The sequence below is a fragment of the Lissotriton helveticus genome, chromosome 9 (assembly GCF_964261635.1).
Source record: "Lissotriton helveticus chromosome 9, aLisHel1.1, whole genome shotgun sequence".
Lineage (NCBI taxonomy): Eukaryota > Metazoa > Chordata > Amphibia > Caudata > Salamandridae > Lissotriton > Lissotriton helveticus.
This window is the reverse complement of record NC_136070.1, coordinates 642,334,812-642,358,667: the sequence shown is the minus strand read 5'-3', so window position 1 is coordinate 642,358,667 and position 23,856 is coordinate 642,334,812. Positions and strand designations below refer to the sequence as shown.

The following is a 23,856-nucleotide window of genomic DNA, read 5'->3' as shown; positions in this document are numbered from 1 at the left end:
CTTGAAGAAGGAGAAATTCAAGATGCTCATGTTGGCCCAGGTCCTGTCGTCGCAGGACCCTGGAGACTCTGTGGTAGCTCTGGACTTACAGGGCACCTAGTTTCACATACCCATCCTACCTGCACATGGGCATCACGTGTGGTTCACAGTAGGCCAGTTTGTGGTGCTTCCTTGTGGCCTTGCCATTTTTGGGGGAATTCAACAAGATAAATGCAGTGGTTGCAGCACATTTTCAGAGGTTAGGGGGTCCAGTCTTCCCCCATCTCAACAACTGGCTGTTGAAGGCAGGCACGCCCCAGGCAGTCATCTCCTGCCTCCAGAGTACAGTGACCCTTCTTCACACGCTGGGGTTCAGTCTCAATGTGCCAAAGTCACACCTGACTCCTCCGGACACTCCCTTTCATTGGAGCCATTCTGGACACCCTGCAGTTTCGGGCCTATCCTCTGGAGCAGCAAGTCAAGGATATTCAGGCTATGATTCTGATGTTTCAGGCTCTATCCTGAATTTCAGCAAGACTACCTCTGAGACTGCCGGGCTTCGTGGCCTCCTACATCCTGCTGGTAACACATGCCCACTAGCATTAGTGGGCTCTGAAGTGGGACCTGAAGTCTCCGTGGGCTCAGCTATTTGTGAATCTCTCCAACTTGGTCCAGCTTTCGGAGAGGACAGCAAAAACCCTGCAGCGGTGGCTGATGAACCGCGATTGGGTCCGCTGCAGACCCCTCTCTCTTCTCCAGCCCAAATAGACTCTGGTGACAGATGCATCACTCCTGGGTTGGGGCGGCCATCTGGGAGAGGTGGCTATCAAGTGGAACGTCACTAGTTACTCCCTGAGCTCCACAACAATACAAAACTCAATACCTATATTCATGTATTAGATAATTATTCAGTAAGTGCAGAAGTAATGTCTTTAAAGTTCTCCTCTAGTTGGTAATCAATGAATATCAAAAGATGGTAGATCCACTGTAGTATAGGAATCCACAAATCCAACTTGATTAAGTTGTCCAAAGTAGTTTAATAGTAGTTTTCGAAAACAAGTTCTTTCACAGCCAGTAAATAGTTGTTCTCCAAAACAAATTCTTTCGCAGCCAACACGTGTTTCGTCATATGCTTAATACATGCATCAATTGACTTTATCAGGGCTGCAACCCAGAAAATTGAGAAACAATATCGGTAATTATCTCATATGCTCAACTCTTAATCCACCATCACCAATAGAAAAAAAGATTCAAACGAATCAGAGAGACGCATAGAATACTTAGTCACCCTCTGTGCAAAACAATAAGTGTGAAAGACGAAAATAAAGACGGAAATAGAGTTGAATAAATCTCTACTCGAGCCACACCGAAATAGAAACGTGTGCTGTGAAAAAAAGTCCAAAAGTATCCCAGTACCAAAGCATAAGATTAACTGTATATAAAGTAGTTACCTCAAATAATATCAAGTCCATCCCTGGCTATCAAGTGGACTCTGGTTTCCGCCGGAATCTCGGCTCCCCATCAACCTGTTGGAGTTGAGCGCAATTTGCCTGGCATTGAAAGCATTTCTTCCTTCGATCTAAGGGAGGCTAGTTCAAGTGTTCATGGACAAAACAATCTCCATGTGGTATTGCAAAAATAACAGGACGGGATGGGGTCGTGGGCCCTGTGTCAAGAGACACTGCGTCTTTGGACATGGCTGGAACGTCTGGCCTATTCCTGGATGTTCAACATCTGGCAGGCTCTCTGAATGCCAAAGCGGACAAACTCAGCCCTCGATACATAGTGAATCACGAATGGAGTCTCAATCTTGAGGTTATGCAAGGTCTCTTCAGAGATTGGGGAGAACCTTGGTTCAATCTATTCAGCACTGCCGAGAGTACTAAATGTCAGCACTGCTGGACGCTGGAGTTTCCAAGGTGAATCTTGCTCAAAGGCACATTTCGTCTCATTTGTAGTTTAGGCCTGCTGTCCGCCTTTCTGTCAAGACCACTCCTGTACAGAGTTCACAAGAAGATCAGCAACGACCGGGCCAGCCATTTTTCTCTCCCCAGATTGGACATGGAAAGTATAGTATCCTGAGCTCCCGGAGTATGAGCATTGGTTCTCCAATCAGACTGCCCCTTTAAGAATATCTACTGTTGCAGCAACAGGGCAGGGTCTTGCACAGTTTGCTTTCATGCACGGAGATTGAGTAGTCGCTGTAGACAGTTTTTGACCTCCCTGTGGGAGTTTGTGACATCATTTTGGCAGCCAGGCATCCCTCAACCAAGACAGTATACACCTCCTGTTGGAACATATTTGTGGCATGGTGTGTTAACAAAAATGTGATCCCTTTTCTTCACCATAGTCCAAAGTGGTCATATTTGCTCTTTTGTTCGCTTTGCAAGGCTTTTCTTTTAATTAAAGAGTATTTTTCAACTATATCCGCATTCTTGCGGTTGCCAGACCAGCCCTCCCAGTTTCACCTGTTGTGGCTCATTTTCTAAAAGTACTACAACACATGTTCCCTCAAAAACCCTTATGCCCCAATTGGACTTGAATGAGTCTTGGTTTTATTGATGTGCTCGGCCTTAGAGCCTATGCATAAATGCTGTCTTCATCTCTGCCTATCAAAACTGCCTTTCTAATGGCCATCATATGGGCCAGGAGGGTTAGCGAACTGCAGGCACTCTCTGTGCACCCTCCATAGACTTAATTGTTTCCAGACGAACTGGTTCTGAGAACACATGCCTCTTTTCCTACCGAATGTAGTAACACCCTTTCATGTCGGCCAGATCATCACACTCTTATAATCAGAAGGGGGAAAGGATCACTTGTCCTGCTTAAACTTTGGGTTCACAAGTCGAGGAACTGGTATCTCCCAACAAATATGACTCTCATACACGTGTATTCAAATGATCTCTCTTCAGCGGTATATACTGGGTACCCGCTTTTTTACACGTGCGTGCGTAATCATCGAGTCATTTTTTGTATTGTGCACCCTCCACCAGGAGGTTTTGCCTTAGGTTTAAGGCAGTAGTGATCGTGGATAGTGGGGGGGGTATAGTGGTGGTGTACTTGTTAAAAATCCGGATAGCCAGACAGAGACAATTTGAATAAGTCTGGATTCGGACTATAAGTAAAAAGTTAGGTGCACTCTTTGAATTGATTAGGAATTCAAGTGCATATTGTATGTAGAGTTTAAAAAGAGGTCAACATGTTTCAGCCTTTGGTAGTCAGAGGATCTTAGGCTTTCGTCAGGACCAATGGGGGTGAATAAATAGTGAGAAAAAACGTTGTGAGAAGAAAAAAGGTAAATTGACCTGATTCTTCGTGATTCAAGGTTTCATTGTACCTTGTTATGTTTGAAGAAATACTTCCTCGGGGATTTAAGGCTGATCGAGAGAGGTCTTACTTAGTGCCTTCTTGCTCGGTCTTTGCCGCATGTGCTGGCTCTGCCTGTAATCTCCCGGAACTACCGGGAGATGACAGGCAGAGCCAGCACATGCGGCAAAGACCGAGCAAGAAGGCACTAAGTAAGACCTCTCTCGATCAGCCTTAAATCCCCGAGGAAGTATTTCTTCAAACATAACAAGGTACAATGAAACTTTGAATCACGAAGAATCAGGTCAATTTACCTTTTTTCTTCTCACAACGTTTTTTCTCACTATTTATTCACCCCCATTGGTCCTGACGAAAGCCTAAGATCCTCTGACTACCAAAGGCTGAAACATGTTGACCTCTTTTTAAACTCTACATACAATATGCACTTGAATTCCTAATCAATTCAAAGAGTGCACCTAACTTTTTACTTATAGTCCGAATCCAGACTTATTAAAATTGTCTCTGTCTGGCTATCCGGATTTTTAACAACTACACCACCACTATACCCCCCCCACTATCCACGATCACTACTGCCTTAAACCTAAGGCAAAACCTCCTGGTGGAGGGTGCACAATACAAAAAATGACTCGATGATTACGCACGCACGTGTAAAAAAGCGGGTACCCAGTATATACCACTGAAGAGAGATCATTTGAATACACGTGTATGAGAGTCATATTTGTTGGGAGATACCAGTTCCTCGACTTGTGAACCCAAAGTTTAAGCAGGACAAGTGATCCTTTCCCCCTTCTGATTATAAGAGTTAACCTTGGAGACTGAAAGGATCTTCACTCTACCTCCCCCATCCCCATGATTATACAGATCATCACACTGCCAAATTTCTTTGCGCTGTCTCAACCCTTCATAAAGAAGGAGAGACTCCACCACATGGGTTCATTGGGTTCATCTGGCCAGAGAAAGAAAAGGTCATGCAGAAAAATTCGATCTCAAAATGTATTGTGCCCTACATTAAAATCTGGTGTGCCCTGGCCAAGAAGCTACTCTTGAAGGCTTGCGTCCTAATTCCACCAGAGCCAAGACTGCGACCACTGAGTTAGCTCGCAGAGTTCCTGTTCTGGACATCTGTCAGGTTGCGACGTCGGCATCTTTACACAGGTTTACCGAGCACTGCTGCCTGGACACTTTTGGTCCTCCAGGACTTCCTGATCTAAATATGTTCTCAGACCCACATCCAGGTAGGTATTGCTTGGGTATCTATTCTAAGGAATCTGTAACTAGAAGTCTCAATCAGATGAACAAGTTACTTGCTTACCTGTAACACCTTATCTGTTAGAGACTTTACGTAGCTGCAGATTCCTAACTGACCCTCCTTGCTCTGTGAACAGATTTCCCTACTTAGGGTAACCCTTGTAAGTCCTTAGTGTCTGCACACTGGCCCATCCACAATCTGTCGTGGTTCTGTGCTTCTGCCCCAAAAATGTCACAAAAAGAAACTGATCTCAGTGTGCTTAGGTGGCGCCTATATAGGCACTGTGCACATCACTTCCAGTGTGGACGCTGCCAATGCAGAGCTGAAAAAAGTAATCTACTGGCACGCAGAGGTACTGCTTAAAAATTTCAGGATCCAGTCAGACACCTGGGGAACATTCTACTGTAAGGAATCTGCAGCTTGATAAACTCTACAAGAACCAGATAAGATGTTATCGAAGTAAGGGGAGTGGCCAAGCAACATGGCCGATGGGACGTGAGCCTCTCGAGCTCCCAGTCCGTTCGTCTGTAAATCCTGTAAGATCCTGTTTACACCAGCTGGAATTGAGTGTAGCCGAAACGCAGTGACCTGCAGGGGCAGAGCTGTCCTGGGACATAAGATGAACAGTGAAAGGCCGTCGCCTACGAAGTATTAAGGAGCAACGGCTTGGGAATGTGAGAGAGCGCAGCCTGCAGTGGGCGCCGTCTGTGGATTCGCCCGACTGAGAAGGTATGGGGGTTTGGGCCACGCAGAGGGGTTGAGCCCTCTCATTCTTCCACCCTCTTACCTCCTGACAATCTGCAGCTTGTGGTTCAGTGAGCCTTGAGAGCCAAGCCCTGAACCGGTGGATGGCTACGGGTCCTCCTCAACAGTGAAGCAAGAGAGCAGCGAGGAGGCCTCCCTGGGTCTATCGTGCAGAGGGAGCAGTGCAGAGTGTTATCAATGCTCGCACCACCCAGAGGACCCCCGTTGTTTTGGTCACGAGGGCAATGCATTTGGGGCCTGTGAGCTGTGCACGTTAATGGTCACAACGACAGGGGCCATTAGGACGCCATTGCAGGAGACACGACTGGCAACCTGGCGGCACAACGCGAGTGCATTGCAAGGAGGCAGAGGCACATTTAGGATGTTGTGGTGCGATCGGAGCGGGGACCGGATCCCTCCTCAAACTGACCAGGGCCCAGTGAACAGGTGATCCGGCAGGGACTCCATGCATCAGGGTGTATGGCAGGCTTAAGTCGAGGCTGACCCCTCCGAGGCAGAGTGCCTAGTAGGGGAAGAGCCCACAATGCAGACAGGGTGGGCCCCCTGCTTTCTTGTGGGCATTGACAATGGAAGAAGCACCGCAAGAGGAGCTCAACCTAGGCCTGGAGGTGCAATAAATTACTGTCCGGACATAGAGTGGGAAATAGCCTGAACCACCCGCTGACTAGTAATTCACACAAACTGGGTCACCTGAGCAGCGATCAAAATGGTCAAAGACAAGTCATTGAAAGCAGCAGGTCCACAATTACCAAGGACACCACCCCGAGGCACCCCCGTCAGTGTCTGACCAGACAAACTGGGGGAGCAGGCCTGGAAGCAGAACAAGAGAATCCTGAGGCCACCAGAGCGGAACTCATGGTCACCGTACAGGGGTCCAGGAAGGCACTGCAGGACCCCATAGAGACCGTCCCTATAGATGTCCACTTGCTACGGGCGGTCTTGTGGAAAGTGGCTGATAAAGTAATGACAGCTGAGGCAGATATAGAGGAGCTGCAAGTCGCTCAAACAGCAAGTTGCACAGATGACAATGGCCAAGAAGGCGCTGGAGAGGCATGCAGAGGATTAAGAAGGGAGAGCCAGGCGCAGTAACATCTGCATTCTGTGAATCCGAAAAAGCTGAACATGGGTGAGCCAAGCAATTTTTAGAAAATTGGATCCGAACGCAACTCAGTCCTAAGGGCTTATCTGCTTTGTTCATGATAGAGAGGACTCATAGGGCCCTGGTGCCACCTCCACCTCCAGGCGCGCAGCCCTGTGCAATGATAGCTAAAGTGCTCAACTACTGAGACGGAGACTGCAACGACCGAGACTGCATGCAGCGAGGGAACACCAGAACCTTCAGCATGAGATTAATAAAGTCTCTGTGTATCCAGACTACGCAGGTGCAGGAACTCTGAAAATCCTATTTAGGTGTCAAGCGCAAGCTCCAGGAGTTGCAGCTACAGAACATGTTCCTGTACCCAACCAAATTAATGGTGCTAACGGGGGCAGAGTGCACTTCTTCTACTCCCGGAGGAAGTCTGGGAGTGGCTGGAAATCCAAGTACACGGTCTCCCACCCCGGAAGCCACGACGGCAGAAGCGTGGATGGGGAACACAATCAAGCAAAGGCCCTCAACGACAAACTAAACGGTCAAGAACACAAGACTCAGCTGAACATACAAAGATTAGGATCACAGTGGGGGAGGATGGCTCGCTGCAGCTGGATGCAACTGAGGCTGCTGCAACTCTGGACTTTCAGCCAGTGGTCACTCCTTCTGAACTGGAGCCGGGGGTGCAGGTCTTGAGCCGGACGATGGACACTGTGCCCAAAACTCGGATACATGTGGCTTCTGAACAGGGGGAGAGGGGGAGGCTAGGGGACGAGTGATGAAGTGCGAGACAGCCCGACTGCGGGAGTGATTGGATATGTGTGGAATTTCGGGGGAAGCACAACGGATGTCAGTGAAGGGATTGCGCATATATGCAGTACCCCAGAATTGAAAAGCAGCTGCTGATCTGTAATGGGTGGGTGGACTGGGGACGCAATGTTACGTGTTGCCCCTGTTGGTCTAATTGGGATGCTGTGCACGTCCTGGCACAAGCGTGACCTGGGCAGTATCGACTGTGATGTTTGCCAAGTATTGTTCGTGGGAGGGGGGAGGGTAGATTTGGGTCCTTGTTCACGGACCGTTGCAGGTTGTATTAAAAAAGTTGGGTGGTTGGGACCCTTGAGCAGTAACTACAGTGGCACAGGCGGGGAGTAAAATCAAGAGAGATATGGCACAGGAGGTAAAGTTTCATACCTGGAATGCCAGGGGGCTAGGCACCTGCACTAAACATCATAGAGTCCTCTCCTTCCTTAAGAGACATACGATAACGTTTGCATGTCTGCAAGAAACTTATTTGGATGACACCGGGGTTGCAAGGGTAGCAAAAAGGAGGCGGCCCAGGTATTCCATTCCTCCTATTCTACATACGCTAGTGGCACGCTGATCTAGTTGCCTCTGGGTACCCCATTCACACTCCCATACATGGAAGCCGATGTGGGTGGGGTCGCTATTTGCCATTGAGAGGAAAATTGGATGGCTGAGACATGGATATTCTGAATACTTATGCCCGAACACGGACGAGCCAGCCTTTTCCCCAGCACTGTAGGATCTAAGTACCGCAGAGCTGCATGTCCCGCTCATATGGTTGAGAGATTTTAATGTTATCATAGATTCTGACCTGGACTGACACCCACCCAGAGCGGGCACTAAGCCGTGTATGACTAGACAATTAAAGAATGTGATGAGGGATCTGGGGCTACGGGATGTCTGGCGGACGCAATACCCGACACAGAGGCTATTCACATGTTTTACACCTACACACAACAAGCCCAGTAGGCTAGACAAAATCTTAATGACTGAATTGCCTGCCTTTCTGGCTGCTGAGATAACCCATATGGCTCGATTCTTGTCGGACCATGCTCCGATGTGCTGCGTAGTACAGTGGAATGTCAAAGAGCAGGGACACTCTATCTGGTGAATGCCATCCAATCTCCTAGAAGGTCAGGAGGGCAGAGAATCGCTTTCCCAATCACTTACCGAGTGCATGTCCCTTAACTGGAACACCACGGGCAATAGAGGTACAGAATTGGAAGATATGAAGGCGGTAGTCCGCAGGGTGGGAATGGCACTAACATACTGAGTGCGGAGGCAATTGCTGCTTAAGCTACGATTCAGGGAAGATGCACTAGCTGAACTTCAAACAGACACCCACAAACAGACTGATTCCCAGAGGTGGGAGCGCACGCTGCGTGAGCTGGTTACTGACACTTGGGACAGACTGGACAAGTACACTCTCACCCGGTATCGGCAGCGGCTACATGCGGAAGGGGACAAGTCCGGTTGCCTGTTGGCCTGGATTTTACGCAGGGAACAAGCACCCCCATCCATTGCGTGTATAATAAGTGCGGCGGGTGGCATGGTGTACTTCAGAGCTGGAATATTGGAACAATTTCGGCAGCACCTGCAGAAAGTGTACACGTCTGACCCAGCAGTTAAGACGGAATACTATACTCCAATCCTGGAGGGCCTCCAGCTGAGGAGGCTCCCCTTGGAAGCTTGGAAGGAACCAGAGGCGCAATGAACGGCGGAGGAGGTCCTAGAGGCATCATTTGAAATACCTAAAGCTAAAGCCCCGGGGGGGGGTGGATTCCCAATTGAATTTTATCAAGTGTATTCGGCAAAGCTGGTGCAGCCTCTGCTGCAGACGTTTAGCAAGGCCTTTGAGAGGGGAATATTGCCCCTGTCTATGCACGAGGTAGAAATTTGTATGCGCCTGAAGCCGGGGAGAACTGGTCAGGAGCCTGCGACGTATCGGCCACTCACAGTGATAAATACCAATGTCAAAATACTATGCAAGGTATTGGCAGAGCGTCTGGGCTCACACATAAACGACCTCGCCCACGACGATCCGTGTGGGTTTATACCAGGTCGCAGCACGTCCATGAATATTCAACGCTTAGTGCACATTATGAAAGAGACGAAGCTGATGCGGAGGAGATGGCTCTGATCTCCATTGATCTCGAAAAAGCTTTCGATGCGGTGGATTAGGGCTACCTTCAAGAGGTGCTAAGGGCGTCAGGGTTCAGACCGCAATTCCATAGATGGGTCCAAATCCTTTATACAGAACCGAGTGTTAGGGTTCGGCTTGGACAAAGTATATCGACAAAATGGACACTGGAGCGTAGCACTCGTCAGGGATGCCCCCTTTCGCCGTCCTATTTGCCCTGGCCATTGAGCCCATCACATTGTGGGCCAGGCGGGATCTTAAGCAAGGGGGAATACAGATAGGGAATGGTACCCATCTAGTATTGCTTTATGCGGACGATGCACTGTTTTACATTACGTCTCCCCCCACAGAGATCCCCAAACTCCTACGGCTCTTGGATCAGTTTGCTGACTGTTCAGGTTTATGCCTTAATAGGCATAAGTCATTAATATTCCCATTGGCAAGGCTGGTAGCAAAAAATCCTGAAAACCTGCCGAGTTTTGGGTTACAGTGGGAGGTAGGTCACTTCCGTAATCTGGGCATATAGGTGGCACACCGGTATGCACAAGTACTACACTTAAATATGAATAGGGCGCTTGATCTCTGAAGCCTGTGGCCGTTTGGAACACTCTGCCATTGCCCCTCATGGGTAGGATAGCTGTGGCCAAAATGGTGGTAGTGCCTCGGTGTCTCTATATCCTACAAAATTCGTTGTGCAGTATACCCATGGCAGCCTTCAGACAACTGAACTCGTGTTGGTATCTCTATACTGGGCAGCCACCCATGGTGGAGAAGACTTGGACTGGGGCATGCTCCTTAACATGCACAGTATCCTGTAATGCCCGTCTAACACTAATACATTTCAAGTTCGAGGCATGTGGGCTGCTAAATTCATATCTTAGCATTAGATCGCCGCCTAGTGTTGGGCTCGGATGATCGCACATTGTTGTCCTGGAAGAGTCTTCGAAGTATCCTGAGATAGGTGGCTCCTCCCCTGGACTACAGTGCGCATGGGCATCGGCTCCATCCCCAGATTGTTTTTTTCCGCCATTGGGTTCGGATGTGGTCTCGACGTCTTACTGTCGGAACCAAGTAAAACTAACTTTTAGCGGCCAAAAGGCCTCGATTTTCTTGCGTCGGTATTGTCTGCGCACGGTCTCGAGTCTTCAGTCTCTTGGAGCCGGAATAAGCGGAGTTTTCTTCGCTCCCAGAACTTTGAGGCCTTCTCATCGCGACACGACTGCAAAACTTTTCGAACATGGAGCGGAGCCCGTTCAAGTACTGCCCGCTCTGTGGGTCCAAGTACCCACACATCGATCTACACCCAGTGTGTAACAAATGCCTTTCGCCTGACCACGACGACGGCAAGTGCAAGTTGTGTGCACAGTTCCGCTCAAAGAAGACTCTCAAGCTTCGGCGCGCGGTGCGCATGGAAGCTAAACAAGCGGCCCCGGATCCGGAGAACATCTTCGGCGACCAGGACGAAGAGGACCAGGGTCATCATCTCCAAATCTCCCCACCCGAGACGGAGGTCGAGGCGGATCCGGGAGACGACGACGGAGTCGCGGGTCAAGGCCTTGAATACGTCGACGAGGTAGGAGACGACGATGAGATTTATGGGGCCGCGGCAGACAGCTCGGGGGACGAGCTCTGCCCCGAAGGTTACGAGGATACCGACCGGGACACGGGATCGCCTGTCGGCCTTACCCAAGACCCGTTGCCGCAAGCCACAGCCCCGCCTTCGGGCCCGGCCACGGACTTACTTGCTGGGCAGACTGTTTCGAAACCGAAACCGAAACCATCGGGATCGACAACACCTAAAATGGCCGACCCGAAAACGAAACCGAAACTGAAGGACTCGAGTGTCCCTAAGATGGCTGCCGTGCCGGTGAAAACGACGGTGCCCGCTACCCCATCGACTCCGTCGACCTCCGGTCCGCAAAAGTCGAAGAAGTCCGTCGATTCCGATACTGCAAAATCGAAACCGACGCCAGAGGAGGGGTCCTCCAAAAAAGATGGTCGGCACGGGTCAGCGGCTACGACGCCGTCCAAGCCCGCAAAAGTCGGCTCCAAGGAGGCTACGCAGGCACACGGAAAGAAGTCTGCGCCCCGAACACAGGAAACGGAGGCGGTAAAGACAGGATCCGCGCCCAAAGCGCACAAGGCCCACAAGGACGTCGGATCCGAGGGAAAGATCAGACCATCCTCGTCAGCGCTGAAACAAACTGTGAGTGAGGCGTCCCCCATAGCCGAATCACTGCAAAGAATCAGGGAGAAGGCCTTTGCCCCGTCGGCTCCGATACCATCGCCGCAGCCGCAAAAGGACACTCAAGCGAAGCCTTCTGGGAAACTTCTCTTTATTTTGCCGCCGAAGGAGGCGCCGAAAGCATTTTCAACCAAATCGGCACCGAAACAGGTGATTTCTTCACCGACTGGCCCGCTTCCACGTCGAATACTCGAATCAGAGGACGATTCAGAGCATTTCATAGACGCTGACACAGGCAAACTGACCCTCTATAAGAGGAAAATCACTTCGGAGCCAGTGGACTCCTATGTCATTCCACTAAAGAAGAAGAGGGTGCCCCTTGACGCCTCAGGCCTCACGGAACCAATCCAGCCTCCTCCGAGACGGAGCCCTACTCCCTCCCCAGAACACTCGGCGGGTGAGGGGTATGATGAAGACGAGCAGTACAATTTCCCTATCAATGAACCTGATGCAAATCCCGATTCATATGATGACACTGGTGACCAGAACACCCAGGGTGTGGGGCAGGACCCGCAGCTTTTTAATGCACGTGCATCCCCGACTGAGGATTCAGCAGGTTTTCATGCACTTCTCGAAAGGGCGGCAGCCAATCATGATGTGGACATGCATGCCGACCCGGTTGAGGAAGACTTCCTTTTCGACACTTTTTCAGTCTCTGAAAGGACAGTAAAGACACTGCCTATGCTTAAAGGAGTCCTCAAGCATGCTGGGGACATATTTAAGGAGCCTACAAGAGCGAGAGTGGTCAACCCTCGCATTGAAAAAAAGTACAGACCTGCACCTGCGGACCCCGCATACATCCGGGGACAATTGCCACTGGACTCTCTTGTGGTCGCCAATGCCAGGAAACGTGCCAACTCCCAGACAACGGGTGAAGCTCCTCCCCCGGATAAGGAGTCCAAAGTGCTAGAGGCAGGGGGCAAAAGAGTAGCTGCACAGGCATCAAACTTTTGGCGCATCGCCAATACACAGGCACTCTTGGCGCGTTACGATAGGGCGCACTACGACACCCTAGAACAGGTTGTACAACACCTGCCTCCACAGTTCCAAGAAGCCACACAACTGCTCATTGAGGAAGGAAAGCTAATCTCAAACGCAGCCATCAAGTGCGCACTTGACGCTGCGGACACAGCTGCTAGAGCTATCAACACTAGCGTTATGCTGAGACGACAAGCGTGGCTCCGCATCTCAGGGTTTAAACCGGATATTCAGACAACAATCCTTAATCAGCCAGTCAATCCTGATAGTCTGTTTGGTCCGGATGTTGACACCACCCTAGAGAAAATAAAGAAGGACACAGAAACTGCTAAGTCCATGGGGGCCCTGCAGTCACAACAGTTTCGTGGCAGCAATTTTCGTCGCTCAGGTGCACGTGGAGTCACCAGAGGACAGATGGGTCAGCAATCCCAGTTCTCTAAAGGTGGGGCACAATCCTCGTTCACAAAGCAGAACAAGGGAGGTTACAGAAATAACAGCAACAGAGGTCGCGGCAGAGGAAACAACAGCTCCCGCTCCTCTACCCCAAGCAAACAGTGACTCTCTGTCACTGCCCCCCGACCACTTAACACCTGTCGGGGGGAGACTGCAGCAGTTCCTGCCCGTCTGGAGAAACATCACCACAGACAGGTGGGTGCGACAACTAGTCCAGTATGGTTATTGCCTAGAGTTGAAATCCACTCCACCCAACATCCCGCCAAGGCAAAGGCCTATGTCCGCAGAGCACTTGCACTTATTGCAGCAGGAAGTAGTGGTAATGCTGCAAAAAGGCGCAATCGAGCTCGTGCCGGTGGGAGAGGAAGGCACAGGGGTATATTCCCTGTACTTCCTTATTCCGAAGAAGGACGGATCTCTCAGACCCATTCTAGATCTACGTCCCCTCAACCTGTACATACTATCAGAACACTTCCATATGCTTACACTGCAACAGATTCTTCCCTTGCTAAACCAAGGAGACTTCTTAGCAACCTTAGATCTCAAGGATGCTTATTTCCACATTCCACTACACCCGTCCCACAGGAAATACCTCAGATTCACTATCCAAGGCAGGCATTATCAGTTCAAGGTCCTACCCTTCGGAGTCACCACAGCCCCGAGGGTGTTCACCGAGTGTCTGGCGACAGTAGCGGCGCACCTCAGGAGGCAGAACATCCATGTCTACCCCTACCTAGACGACTGGCTCGTGCAAGCCAAGTCAGAGCAACAGTGCGCCGCAGACATGTCGACTACAATTCACCTTCTTCACGATCTGGGTTTCTCCCTGAACTACCCAAAATCGCATCTTCAGCCGGCACATGTCCGGCAGTTCCTAGGTGCAACGATCAACACCCTGACGGCCATGGCTCAGCCAAACCAAGTCAGGATAGACAGCATGCAGGCTCTGATCCAAAAGTTCAGGCCACAGCACTCGCTTCCAGCGAGAGTGTTCATGCAATTGATAGGCATGATGGCCTCCTGCATCTTCATAGTCCCTCACGCACGGCTACACATGCGCCCGCTCCAGGAGTGCTTAGCGAATCAGTGGACACAGGCTCGTGGGCAATTGACAGACCTAGTGTTGGTTACCAGTCGGGCATACGACTCTCTGCATTGGTGGACTCCACACAACCTTTGCAAGGGCCGACTGTTCCAAGAGCCTGTGCCGCAGATTGTCCTGACAACGGACGCATCTCTCCAGGGATGGGGAGCTCATGTGCTCACTTACACAGTGCAGGGACTATGGACGACGCAGCAACAGAAGATGCACATCAAGTATCTGGAACTGATGGCAATCTTCATGGCGCTCAAGTCCTTCATTGTACATCTGTGCAACAAAGTCGTGCTAGTCCGGACGGACAACATGACCGCGATGTACTACATTCAAAAGCAGGGAGGCACCCACTCGCCACAGCTGTCTCATCTGGCTCAGAGCATGTGGAAGTGGGCCATTCAGAGGAACATTTTCCTCATGGCAGAACACCTCCCAGGAAAGGACAATCAGATGGCGGATCTGCTCAGCAGGTACAGCCATCAAATGCACGAGTGGGAGTTACACCCATCTGTCCTCCACCCGTACTTCCGGCAGTGGGGTCATCCGGAGATAGACCTGTTTGCCACAAAAGAGAACGCAAAATGCCAACACTTTGCCGCCAGGTTCCCTCACTCACAGTCGCAGGGGAATGCGATATGGATGAACTGGTCAGGCAAATTTGCGTACGCTTTTCCGCCAGCCCCTCTAATACCGCTGGTCGCAAGAAAGCTAAGGCAGCACGAGATGACTCTCATCCTAGTTGCTCCAACGTGGGCGCGCCAGGCTTGGTACACCACGTTCCTCGAACTCTCAGTGGTGCCGCATCAAAGACTGCGCCTCACGCCCAGTCTTTTGACGCAGAACCATGGAGAAATTCAGCATCCAGATCCGCAACAGCTCAACCTGGCGATCTGGCTCCTGAAGTCCTAGAGTTTGGATACCTTAACCTACCTCCGGAATGCATGAACATCATCAAGGAGGCGAGGAAACCAACTACTAGAGCATGCTATGCTGCAAAGTGGAAGCGTTTTGTCATTTACTGTACAGCCAATGACATCAACCCGCTAGATGCATCTATCCCCAACATCATCTGCTATCTGTTGCATCTTTACAAGTGCAATCTAGCGTACACTTCCATTCGGATACATCTATCCGCTATAGCAGCTTATCTCCAGAACAGGCAGCACCTCTCTGTCTTCAGAGTGCCCGCCATTAAAGCCTTCCTTGAAGGTCTGAAACGAGTCATTCCCCCAAGAACACCGCCAGCTCCGGTGTGGAACCTCAATGTCGTTCTCACCAGACTGATGGGACCACCATTTGAGCCACTGCACTCGTGTGAACTCCAGTTCCTTACGTGGAAAGTAGCTTTCCTTGTAGCTATTACGTCTCTGAGGCGTGTCAGTGAGCTGCAGGCGCTCACAATCCAAGAGCCATTCATTCAAATTCATCCAAATAGGGTAGTGCTACGCACTAACCCCAAATTCCTTCCGAAGGTGGTGTCACAGTTTCATCTAAACCAAACTATTGACTTACCAGCATTCTTTCAAAACCCGCAAACGGTGGCGGAAAGAATGCTCCATACCTTAGATGTACGGAGGGCGTTGATGTACTACATAGACAGAACACAACCCTTTAGAAAAACAAAACAACTCTTTGTTGCCTTCGCACCACAACACAAAGGCAACCCGATTTCCAAAGCAGGGATAGCCAGATGGATCGTTAAGTGCATCCAGATATGTTATCAAAAAGCCAAGCGCACTTTAACAATACCCCCCAGAGCGCACTCCACACGCAAACTGGGGGCATCCATGGCTTTCCTAGGGAACATTCCTTTAGAGGATATTTGCAGAGCAGCCACGTGGGTTACACCACATACCTTTACAAAACACTACTGTGTTGATGTGCATTCCAAGCAGCAAGCTGCTGTAGGACAGGCTGTTCTGAAAACACTTTTTCAGGTTTCTGCAGCTGGCACGGGCAACCGCCGCTGATGGAGGGACTGCTATGTATTCTATGCTAAGATATGAATTTAGCAGCCCACATGCCTCGAACTGAATATGCTACTTACCAGTATGCATCTGTTCTTGGCATGTAGGGCTGCTAAGATTCATATCGCCCGCCCTCCTCCCCGGTGCCTGTCGCAGCTGCAGATATACTATTGTATTTATTCATTAGCATGGACATCCTTTACACTTTTCACTCCATCTTCTGCCACAATGGCGAAAAACAATCTGGGGATGGAGCCGATGCCCATGCGCACTGTAGTCCAGGGGAGGAGCCACCTATCTCAGGATACTTCGAAGACTCTTCCAGGACAACAATGTGCGATCATCCGAGCCCAACACTAGGCGGCGATCTAATGCTAAGATATGAATGTTAGCAGCCCTACATGCCAAGAACAGATGCATACTGGTAAGTAGCATATTCATTTTCTGCAGTGGGTGTATGTGACCCCTGTGAGAGTAAATCTTATAGACCCTAATCTCTCTCACGAGTGCCCTATATGTAACAGGGTACAAGAAAGTTTTCTGCAATTAGTATGGGAATGTGCGGAGGTGCATCTGTATTGGGTGCGTGTGGTTGAGAAAGTGTGAGCGGAAATTGGTATACGTGTGGAGGCTAGCCCCACTCATAGTCTATTAGGCCAATTTCCAAGACCTAAGAAGTGAAAAATGGCATATAAATTGCTGCAGCTGACCATGGTATTGGCATGACAAAGGATAACCATAGTCTGGATGAGTAATCGCGCATCGACAATAGAGAGCTGGTTGAGAGATGTACGTGAGTGGTCTCTGGCAGAGGAGATTCATATGAAAGTGAGCAGAAAAGATGAACAGTTGGAGGATATTAGCAGCGGTAGAAAATTATGTAGGGCGCTACTCAACCCAGAGGTGAATGTAAATGTGCAAAGTGAATCAAACGCTAGCAACAGCGACATGTATAGTGAGGGCTGAGCCGAATTATAATACAGCAGAGTTTGTGCTTCCTTGGTATCTAATCATACTGTAAGTACATGATCATATATATTGTCATGGATGTTGGTAATTCTTGTGTCACTTGTATATACCGTCTGAGATAATTCATGCTGATTCAATGCTGCTTTCATACGTGTTCACCCACTTAGTTGTTCTAAAATGGAAAATAAAGGTTTTTTTTTAAAAAGGTGTTATCGAAGAGTTGAGTAACTTCTAACCCATGTCCAAGCACTCTGCTTTGGCAGTAATTACTACTTAAGCATGGAGGGTTAAAGTATTTTCAGGAATCACACATAGTAGTCAAATGGGATAGCAAATATTAGAACTCATTTCCTTGAATTCCCACTTTCCCGTCAGTATCCACCTTCCCCTGTGGGATTACTTTGTTAAATAACATTCCCCCAACATTCTCCCTGGACTTTAATGCCACCCTGTGTGCTGCTTATTGGTCACTTGATAGTAAAAGCTGAGCAGAGGGATAAAATGTCAGTGGGAAAACATACCTTCAGGCTGATAAAAATAGGCCGCCTTTCCCTTAGTACCATTGCGTTTAAAGAAGTAGGTAAAGCAAAATGAAAAAAATAAATGGTATTGGCTTCAGGGTGATTCTAGGACTCCCAGTTCCTGCCTTCTCAGCACCAACCCTACAATCACTTATGGCATATTTCATAGCTCCAGCTGGCTGTAGTGGCATGGTTTTGATCGAAGTTGTAGTGTTGGGAGAGCAAAGATTTTAGAGTGCTTCTGTCATAATGAATGTCATTTATTATATGCCAATTATTTGAAAATGGGATCTTACAAATTGACGATCTGTATTCCTGGACAGCCTCAGCAATGTCATTGTACGTACACATTAATGTCATTCTATTCATTAGCAGATTTGGGCCAAAGGGGAGATGCTTACGGCTAGTAAATCATGCACTATGGCTGATTCTTGTTTCAGATCAACCATGTTTATCTCTTGCTGTCTTTAGAAAACCTTTGCCAAAGAGGATGTACAAATCTTTTAGGCTATCCGCCTAAAGAATTTGTCTTTATCGTAGTAGTCCATTAACTGGATCAATTCAACCTTAAATGTTGCTGCTCATGTCTCCTTCCATCTGGGGTTTTTCCCAGGAAGAGCACTCTCTCCAGGGACTGCTTTCAAACTGCTATAGGCCTCAGTTTCCTTTAGTCCTATTAGATATTAACCTTGAGGCTAGATGCATCTGTGACAGCTGTGACGGACTGCTTATGTGCCACTTCAAAGATTGCTTCTTATTCTAAAGCTCCTCTTTCTAGGCCTAAACGGCATGCATAGCACCATAAGATATCCTGGTTTATACCATTATTTCAATTGCAGACATAGTTTTAATGCTTATTAGATCTTCCCTCTATCTTTGCTAATTATTTAATTGCTTTTCTGCAGGAAGCGAGCAGAATCTACCATTGGGTCAGAACTGGCTGGTCCGGCCGCAACCCCTGCAACTGTCACTCCTAGCACAGTCAGAAGGTAGACGAGAGGGAAGCCACTCCCTGCAGTGGACGTCCTCCATCCAAGGCCTCCTTGGGCAGAGGTTGTCCAGCAGCCAGGTGTCGTTCAACAGCTCGCTGGTATCAATGGCTTCTCAGATGGACCGCTTCTCAACAGGAAGCCAGCTGGATGGCTCGAGTCAAGGCAGAGTGTTGCATCGCTCTGGCCTAGGGTCCTCAGCTACCTTCACCTATGAGGGCCTCTATGGGAAGTGGAGCCTGGCTGGTCGTAAAGGACTCAACGGACTTGCTGCAGCACCCGATGGGGATGGCAATTCGGGCACTCAGTCTAGTAGCAGTGTGAGCACCACCGCAGGGACACCTGCAAAGTGCACTGCCAACTCCAAAGCGCAGGTGAGACCTAGCACAGACCACTCATCCTTAAAAGAAAGGCTGTGATGGCAAAGTGTATTACTTATTTGGCCTTTGTAGCTTTCAGACACAACTATGCTTATGCTGCTACATTGGCTGCCAAATGCGGTATGAACCCAGATGCTTTACCCGCGCAGTGGTCGCTGACATGACTCTGCTTAAGTGATAGTTTGTATAGTGGTATATCAGGTGGCATTTTTCCTCTTCTCCATGAGTATTGATGATTATAGTTTAAAATGTTCTGTTACTGTGCCATATTACATAGGTTCCTGTTCGCTCCCATTCTCCTCGACTTAGCAAAGTTATATACTGCTACATGGTCATCTCACTCGTCTTTTACTTTGGTATTTGGACTCTTCCAAAATCATACTCTTGCACAAGGGATCATCTTTGCAACTGAGTCCAGTTATGCCCACTGAATGTAATTTTTCATAGCTTCTGTGATTTTTGAAAGTGTATCACGGTGAGACGAGAACACTGGTTAACAAAATGAATTTGAGATTAGTGGCCACCTTCTATGCCACTTAGCATATTTCTAACCATATCCCATTCAGTCCCTTTACAAGTTAAAAAGAGGTCAGTCATTGTCTCCTGTAAATTCTTCTGACAGTTTTATCAAGCAATTAACTTTAGCTTTTACCTTTCTTGCTGTTACCTCTACAGTATCTTGGACAGCAGCATTTTTTTCCATCCAGGTTTTCTTTTTCTTTTCTTTTTTTGTGCAGGACTAACGACTTCTGAATGGTGTTGAATATGACAAATGGGAATATGATGTATGGCTCTGTACAACCACAAAGGCCCGATGCTCCAAAGAGCAAAGGTTATGGCTCTTAGAGCAAGTTTGGCCCAAGCGGGACAACTGGCCACTGTAATGGAGAAACAATCTCAATTGCGTCAAACAGAACTTTCAGATTCTTCTGTGGCAAAGAATCACAAGAAAAAGCGGTCTAGATCACAAAGCAAATCTGTCTTTTAATCATTGCTTTCCTCAACAAAAAAAAAGTCTCCTTCCCGGACTATGTTGGTTATGCTAGTTTGGTACCCTCTGTCAGTAATTTGGTCCAAACTTAGGTCCTTGCTATTCTGGTTCCATCTATGTAGAAGCATTTGACGTACACTGCATCATCATTGAAGACCGGTTCAAAGGTTATGCCTATTCGTAAGGATGTTCCTAGCATGATTCGTCTTTGAAGGCCATTTGGATTTTAGCAAATAAGGTGTATGTTATGCTTAGTGAAATAATCTCTACAATGAATGGGAGGGCAGGTGATCAGGTGAAATCGCTCTATGGAGAATGTGCAACATGCAAGTGCTTTCTGATGGATACATCTGCCTGTGGATTCCTCACCTTATGAATATCCCCTGCGCCAGCATTTCGCAGAAATATTTCGTAGCTCTCTGCGCCGACGAGGTCGTCACAGCGTCATGGCTCCGCACGCGGCTCCGCATGATGACACAGGAACCTTATGAAGACCATGTCGGCGCGATTATGTCAGTTCCCTTTTTTCCGCGCTGTCGACGCTAACGGATTTACTGGGACTCTGCTATCTTTCTAACTGAAACTTTGTTTCGAGACTTTATTTGTTTCTGTTTTAGACATGTCTGTTCAAAGGAAGTCAGGTTTCAAGCCCTGTAAGGAATGCGGCGGTCACGTGTCGATCACGGACCCACATGATGCTTGCCTTTGGTGTCTTTCGAATGATCAGGACGTCGAAGGTTGCTTTTCTTGCAGGAAGATGAACCCGAAGGCGTTGAAGGACGGAGAGGCTAAGCTCTACATGTCCAAGGTGAGAAAGTAGAAAAGGGGTCGTAAACGGTAGAGGTCGTGGACTTCGCATGGATCAAAGAGAAGGCACAAGAAGAAGAGACATGGGTCTCGACGTCGTTCGTCGAAACCTCGAGCTTCGAAGTCGCCTTCACCGGCTCCTCTACGCCGTGTCAAGACTTTGTTTCACCTTCTCCTTCTGAGTCTCCACAGATGTCTCCAGACCGGTCTCCTTATGTGGGCACCCAGGCGCATTCTCCGGCGTCGGTGGATTCTCTGGCTCTGGGTGGTGCATCGAATCCAGGATGATGAGACTCCTGCTGCTCCTGTGGCTCCACTTGTGGTTCCAAATCCGGAGGTTCCTCATACAGAGGTCGCACCGGCGCAGTATCCTTCGTTCCCGGCGCCGGGTTCGGATTCATCGCAGTTCTTGAACGTGATGTATGGCGTTTTTGCCAGCACCACGTGCCCCTCTGGAGCACCTTTGGGTCCCTTGGGCCCATTGGCATTTAATTTGGGTGTGCCTCAGCATTATCCTCCGGCCCCCTTTATGCCATTTATGCCGATGGCGCCGTCTTGGCAGATTCCGGCGCCGAGGATGTCGACGCCGTATGGGCAGTACCCGGCTTCATCTGGCGCTCCTTCTTCTCTGGTTCGTTCGCAGGTTGCTGTTACGGATCCGCCTTCGCCGCCGCTGCCGTCGATTCCGCGGATGGGGCCACCGACGCCGCAGCGGAGGATGCGTTCTAGAAGGGAAGCTCAAAGGTTAATTGAAGAAGAGCCTTATCAAGATGGTGGCATGGAAGAAGGTGACATTTATGAGTCTGAGGACTTGTTAGAAGACTTGTGTGAGGCAAGTGGTTTGGATGTTTCACCAGAAGGGGATTTTGCATCACAGAAGGCTTCTCCTTAAAAGGATGTTGCTCCTTATGTCGTTATTAAGAAGGCAGCTGAACTGTTGGATTTACAGCTTCCTATGGCTGAATATAAGCCCAATCTTCTTACAGGGGTTCTTCATTCTCCTTCCTCTGTAGTAGACCCTCTCTTGCTTTTCAATGATGCTCTGACGGAGCCAATACTAGAGGTTTGGAGTAATCCTCTTACTGCTCCTGAAGTTTCTAGATCTGTCTCTAGAAGATATAGACCAGCACCAGGGGACCCTGAATTTCTTTCTTCTCACCCATCACCTCAGAGTTTGGTGCTTCAGGTTTCATGCTCAAAGCAGTCTGTGGGTTCCTTTCCTCAAGCACCGGCAGACAGAGATTCAAAAAAGCTCGAGCTGTCTGCAAAGAAAGTTTTTCCGTCAGCCAGTATGGCTTTGAAATCCACCAATGCAACTTGTTTGTTGGGCAGTTATATTCACACCTTTATGGACTCTGCCAAGCAGATTCTCCCGAAGTTATCTGAAGAGGATCGGGGTAATTTAAGTGAAGTCTTGGCGGACTCTCAGGCGCCAAGTAATCCAGTCGGGACTGGACACTGCAGATTCAGTGGCAAGGGTGATGGGCTCATCTGTTGCTACTAGGAGGCATGCATGGTTGAGGTCTTCGGGATTTTCACCGGATGTCCAAGCTGCTCTTTTGGATCGTCCCTTTGACGGCTCTAAGCTTTTTGGGGAAAAAGCTGACTCTGCGTTGCAGAGATTAGAGGACAGTAAGGCCACGGCGAAATCCTTGGGTTTACGGTCTCAGTCAAGAGGCTGTGACTACAGAAGGTACTGTGGGTTTGGGAAATCTTCCTTTCGTTCCTGTCAGCCGCAGCAGCAGCAGCACCAGAACCCTTTGTATAAATCCTACAGAGGTAAAGGCAGAGGTAGTCTTCGTGGAGCTGGACGGCATCCCTCTTCCTCCTCCTCTTCTACCTCCCCTACCCCTCCCGGTAATGCAGCAAAGCAGCCCTAGATCTGCCATCCTGGATCATGTGGGTCCTGTGGGAGGCCGGCTTACCCATTTTCTACAAGACTGGAAATCAATAACTTCGGACCTTTGGGTTCTAGATCTTGAAGAAAAGGGGTACGCTCTTTCCTTCAGGGAATTTCCCCCTCCTTACCCTCCTTGTCAGGGATTTTGCACGGAGAATCATTTGCTTCTCCTTCAGAAGGAGGTTCTTACCCTGTTACAAAAAGGTGTGATCGAGGTGGTTCCGGAGCAGGAAAGGGGTCAGGGGTGCTACTCCCGGTATTTTCTGATCCCCAAGAAGGATGGCAGGTTACGTCCCATCCTGGACCTCAGAATCTTGAATCTGTTTCTCAAACAGGAGAGGTTCAAGATGCTTACTCTAGCGCAGGTTCTTCAGGCGCAGCAACAAGAGGACTGGATGCTGTCCATCGACTTACAGGATGCGTATTTCCACATTCCAATCCTGATGTCGCAGAGGAAGTATCTGTTTCACGGTTGGATCGCAACACTACCAGTTTGCGGTCCTTCCGTTTGGTCTTACTACCGCACCTCGAGTCTTCACCAAGGTGATGGCAGTGGTGGCTGCCCATCTCAGGAGGTCAGGGATTCCAGTTTTCCCCTACCTGGACGACTGGCTGTTGAAGGCAGAGTCTCCAGAGATGGTGAGTCATCATTTGAAGGTTACAGCCCAGCTGTTGTACAAATTGTTTTTTTCGATAAATGTACCCAAGTCTCCCCTTGTGCCCTCTCAGTTCAACCTGTTCATAGGGGCAGTACTGGATACCACTGTGTCGAGCATTCTCTCCAGAGGAAACGTTGTTTTACATCAAACTTCAGGAATTGCGGGCGATAACGTTTGGCACTCAAGGCTTTTCTCCCTTCCCTTCGCGGTCAGTCGGTTCAGGTCCTGACGGACAACACTGCCGCGATGTGGTATGTCAACAAGCAGGGAGGAGTAGGGGCGTACCGTCTCTGCAGAGAGGCTTTGCGACTCTGGTTCTGGGCTCAGGATCATCGGACTTGCTTGATGGCAAATCATCTGGCTGGGGTGCTGAACATGCGAGCGGACAATCTCAGTCGACAGTTCTCCGCCGACCATGAGTGGAAGCTTCATTCAGAGGTAGTTCGACACGTCTTCCAGACATGGGGGACTCCATGGGTGGACCTGTTTGCCCCTCTAGAGAACGCGCACTGCTCGTCATTCTGCAGTCTCCCGCTTCCGAGGC

The 23,856-nt window shown here is 49.2% G+C and overlaps 1 protein-coding gene across 3 annotated transcripts in view; it reads left to right on the top strand.

Moving 5' to 3' along the window:
- Nucleotides 1-23,856, top strand: part of PCNX3 (pecanex 3) — a 713,235-nt gene that overhangs the window by 637,974 nt on the left and 51,405 nt on the right. For all 3 annotated transcript variants that reach the window (XM_078660716.1, XM_078660718.1, XM_078660717.1), the window contains exon 34: nt 18,492-18,949. In XM_078660716.1, coding sequence (XP_078516842.1) covers nt 18,492-18,949 — 458 coding nt within the window. The remainder of the gene's footprint in view (nt 1-18,491; nt 18,950-23,856) is intronic.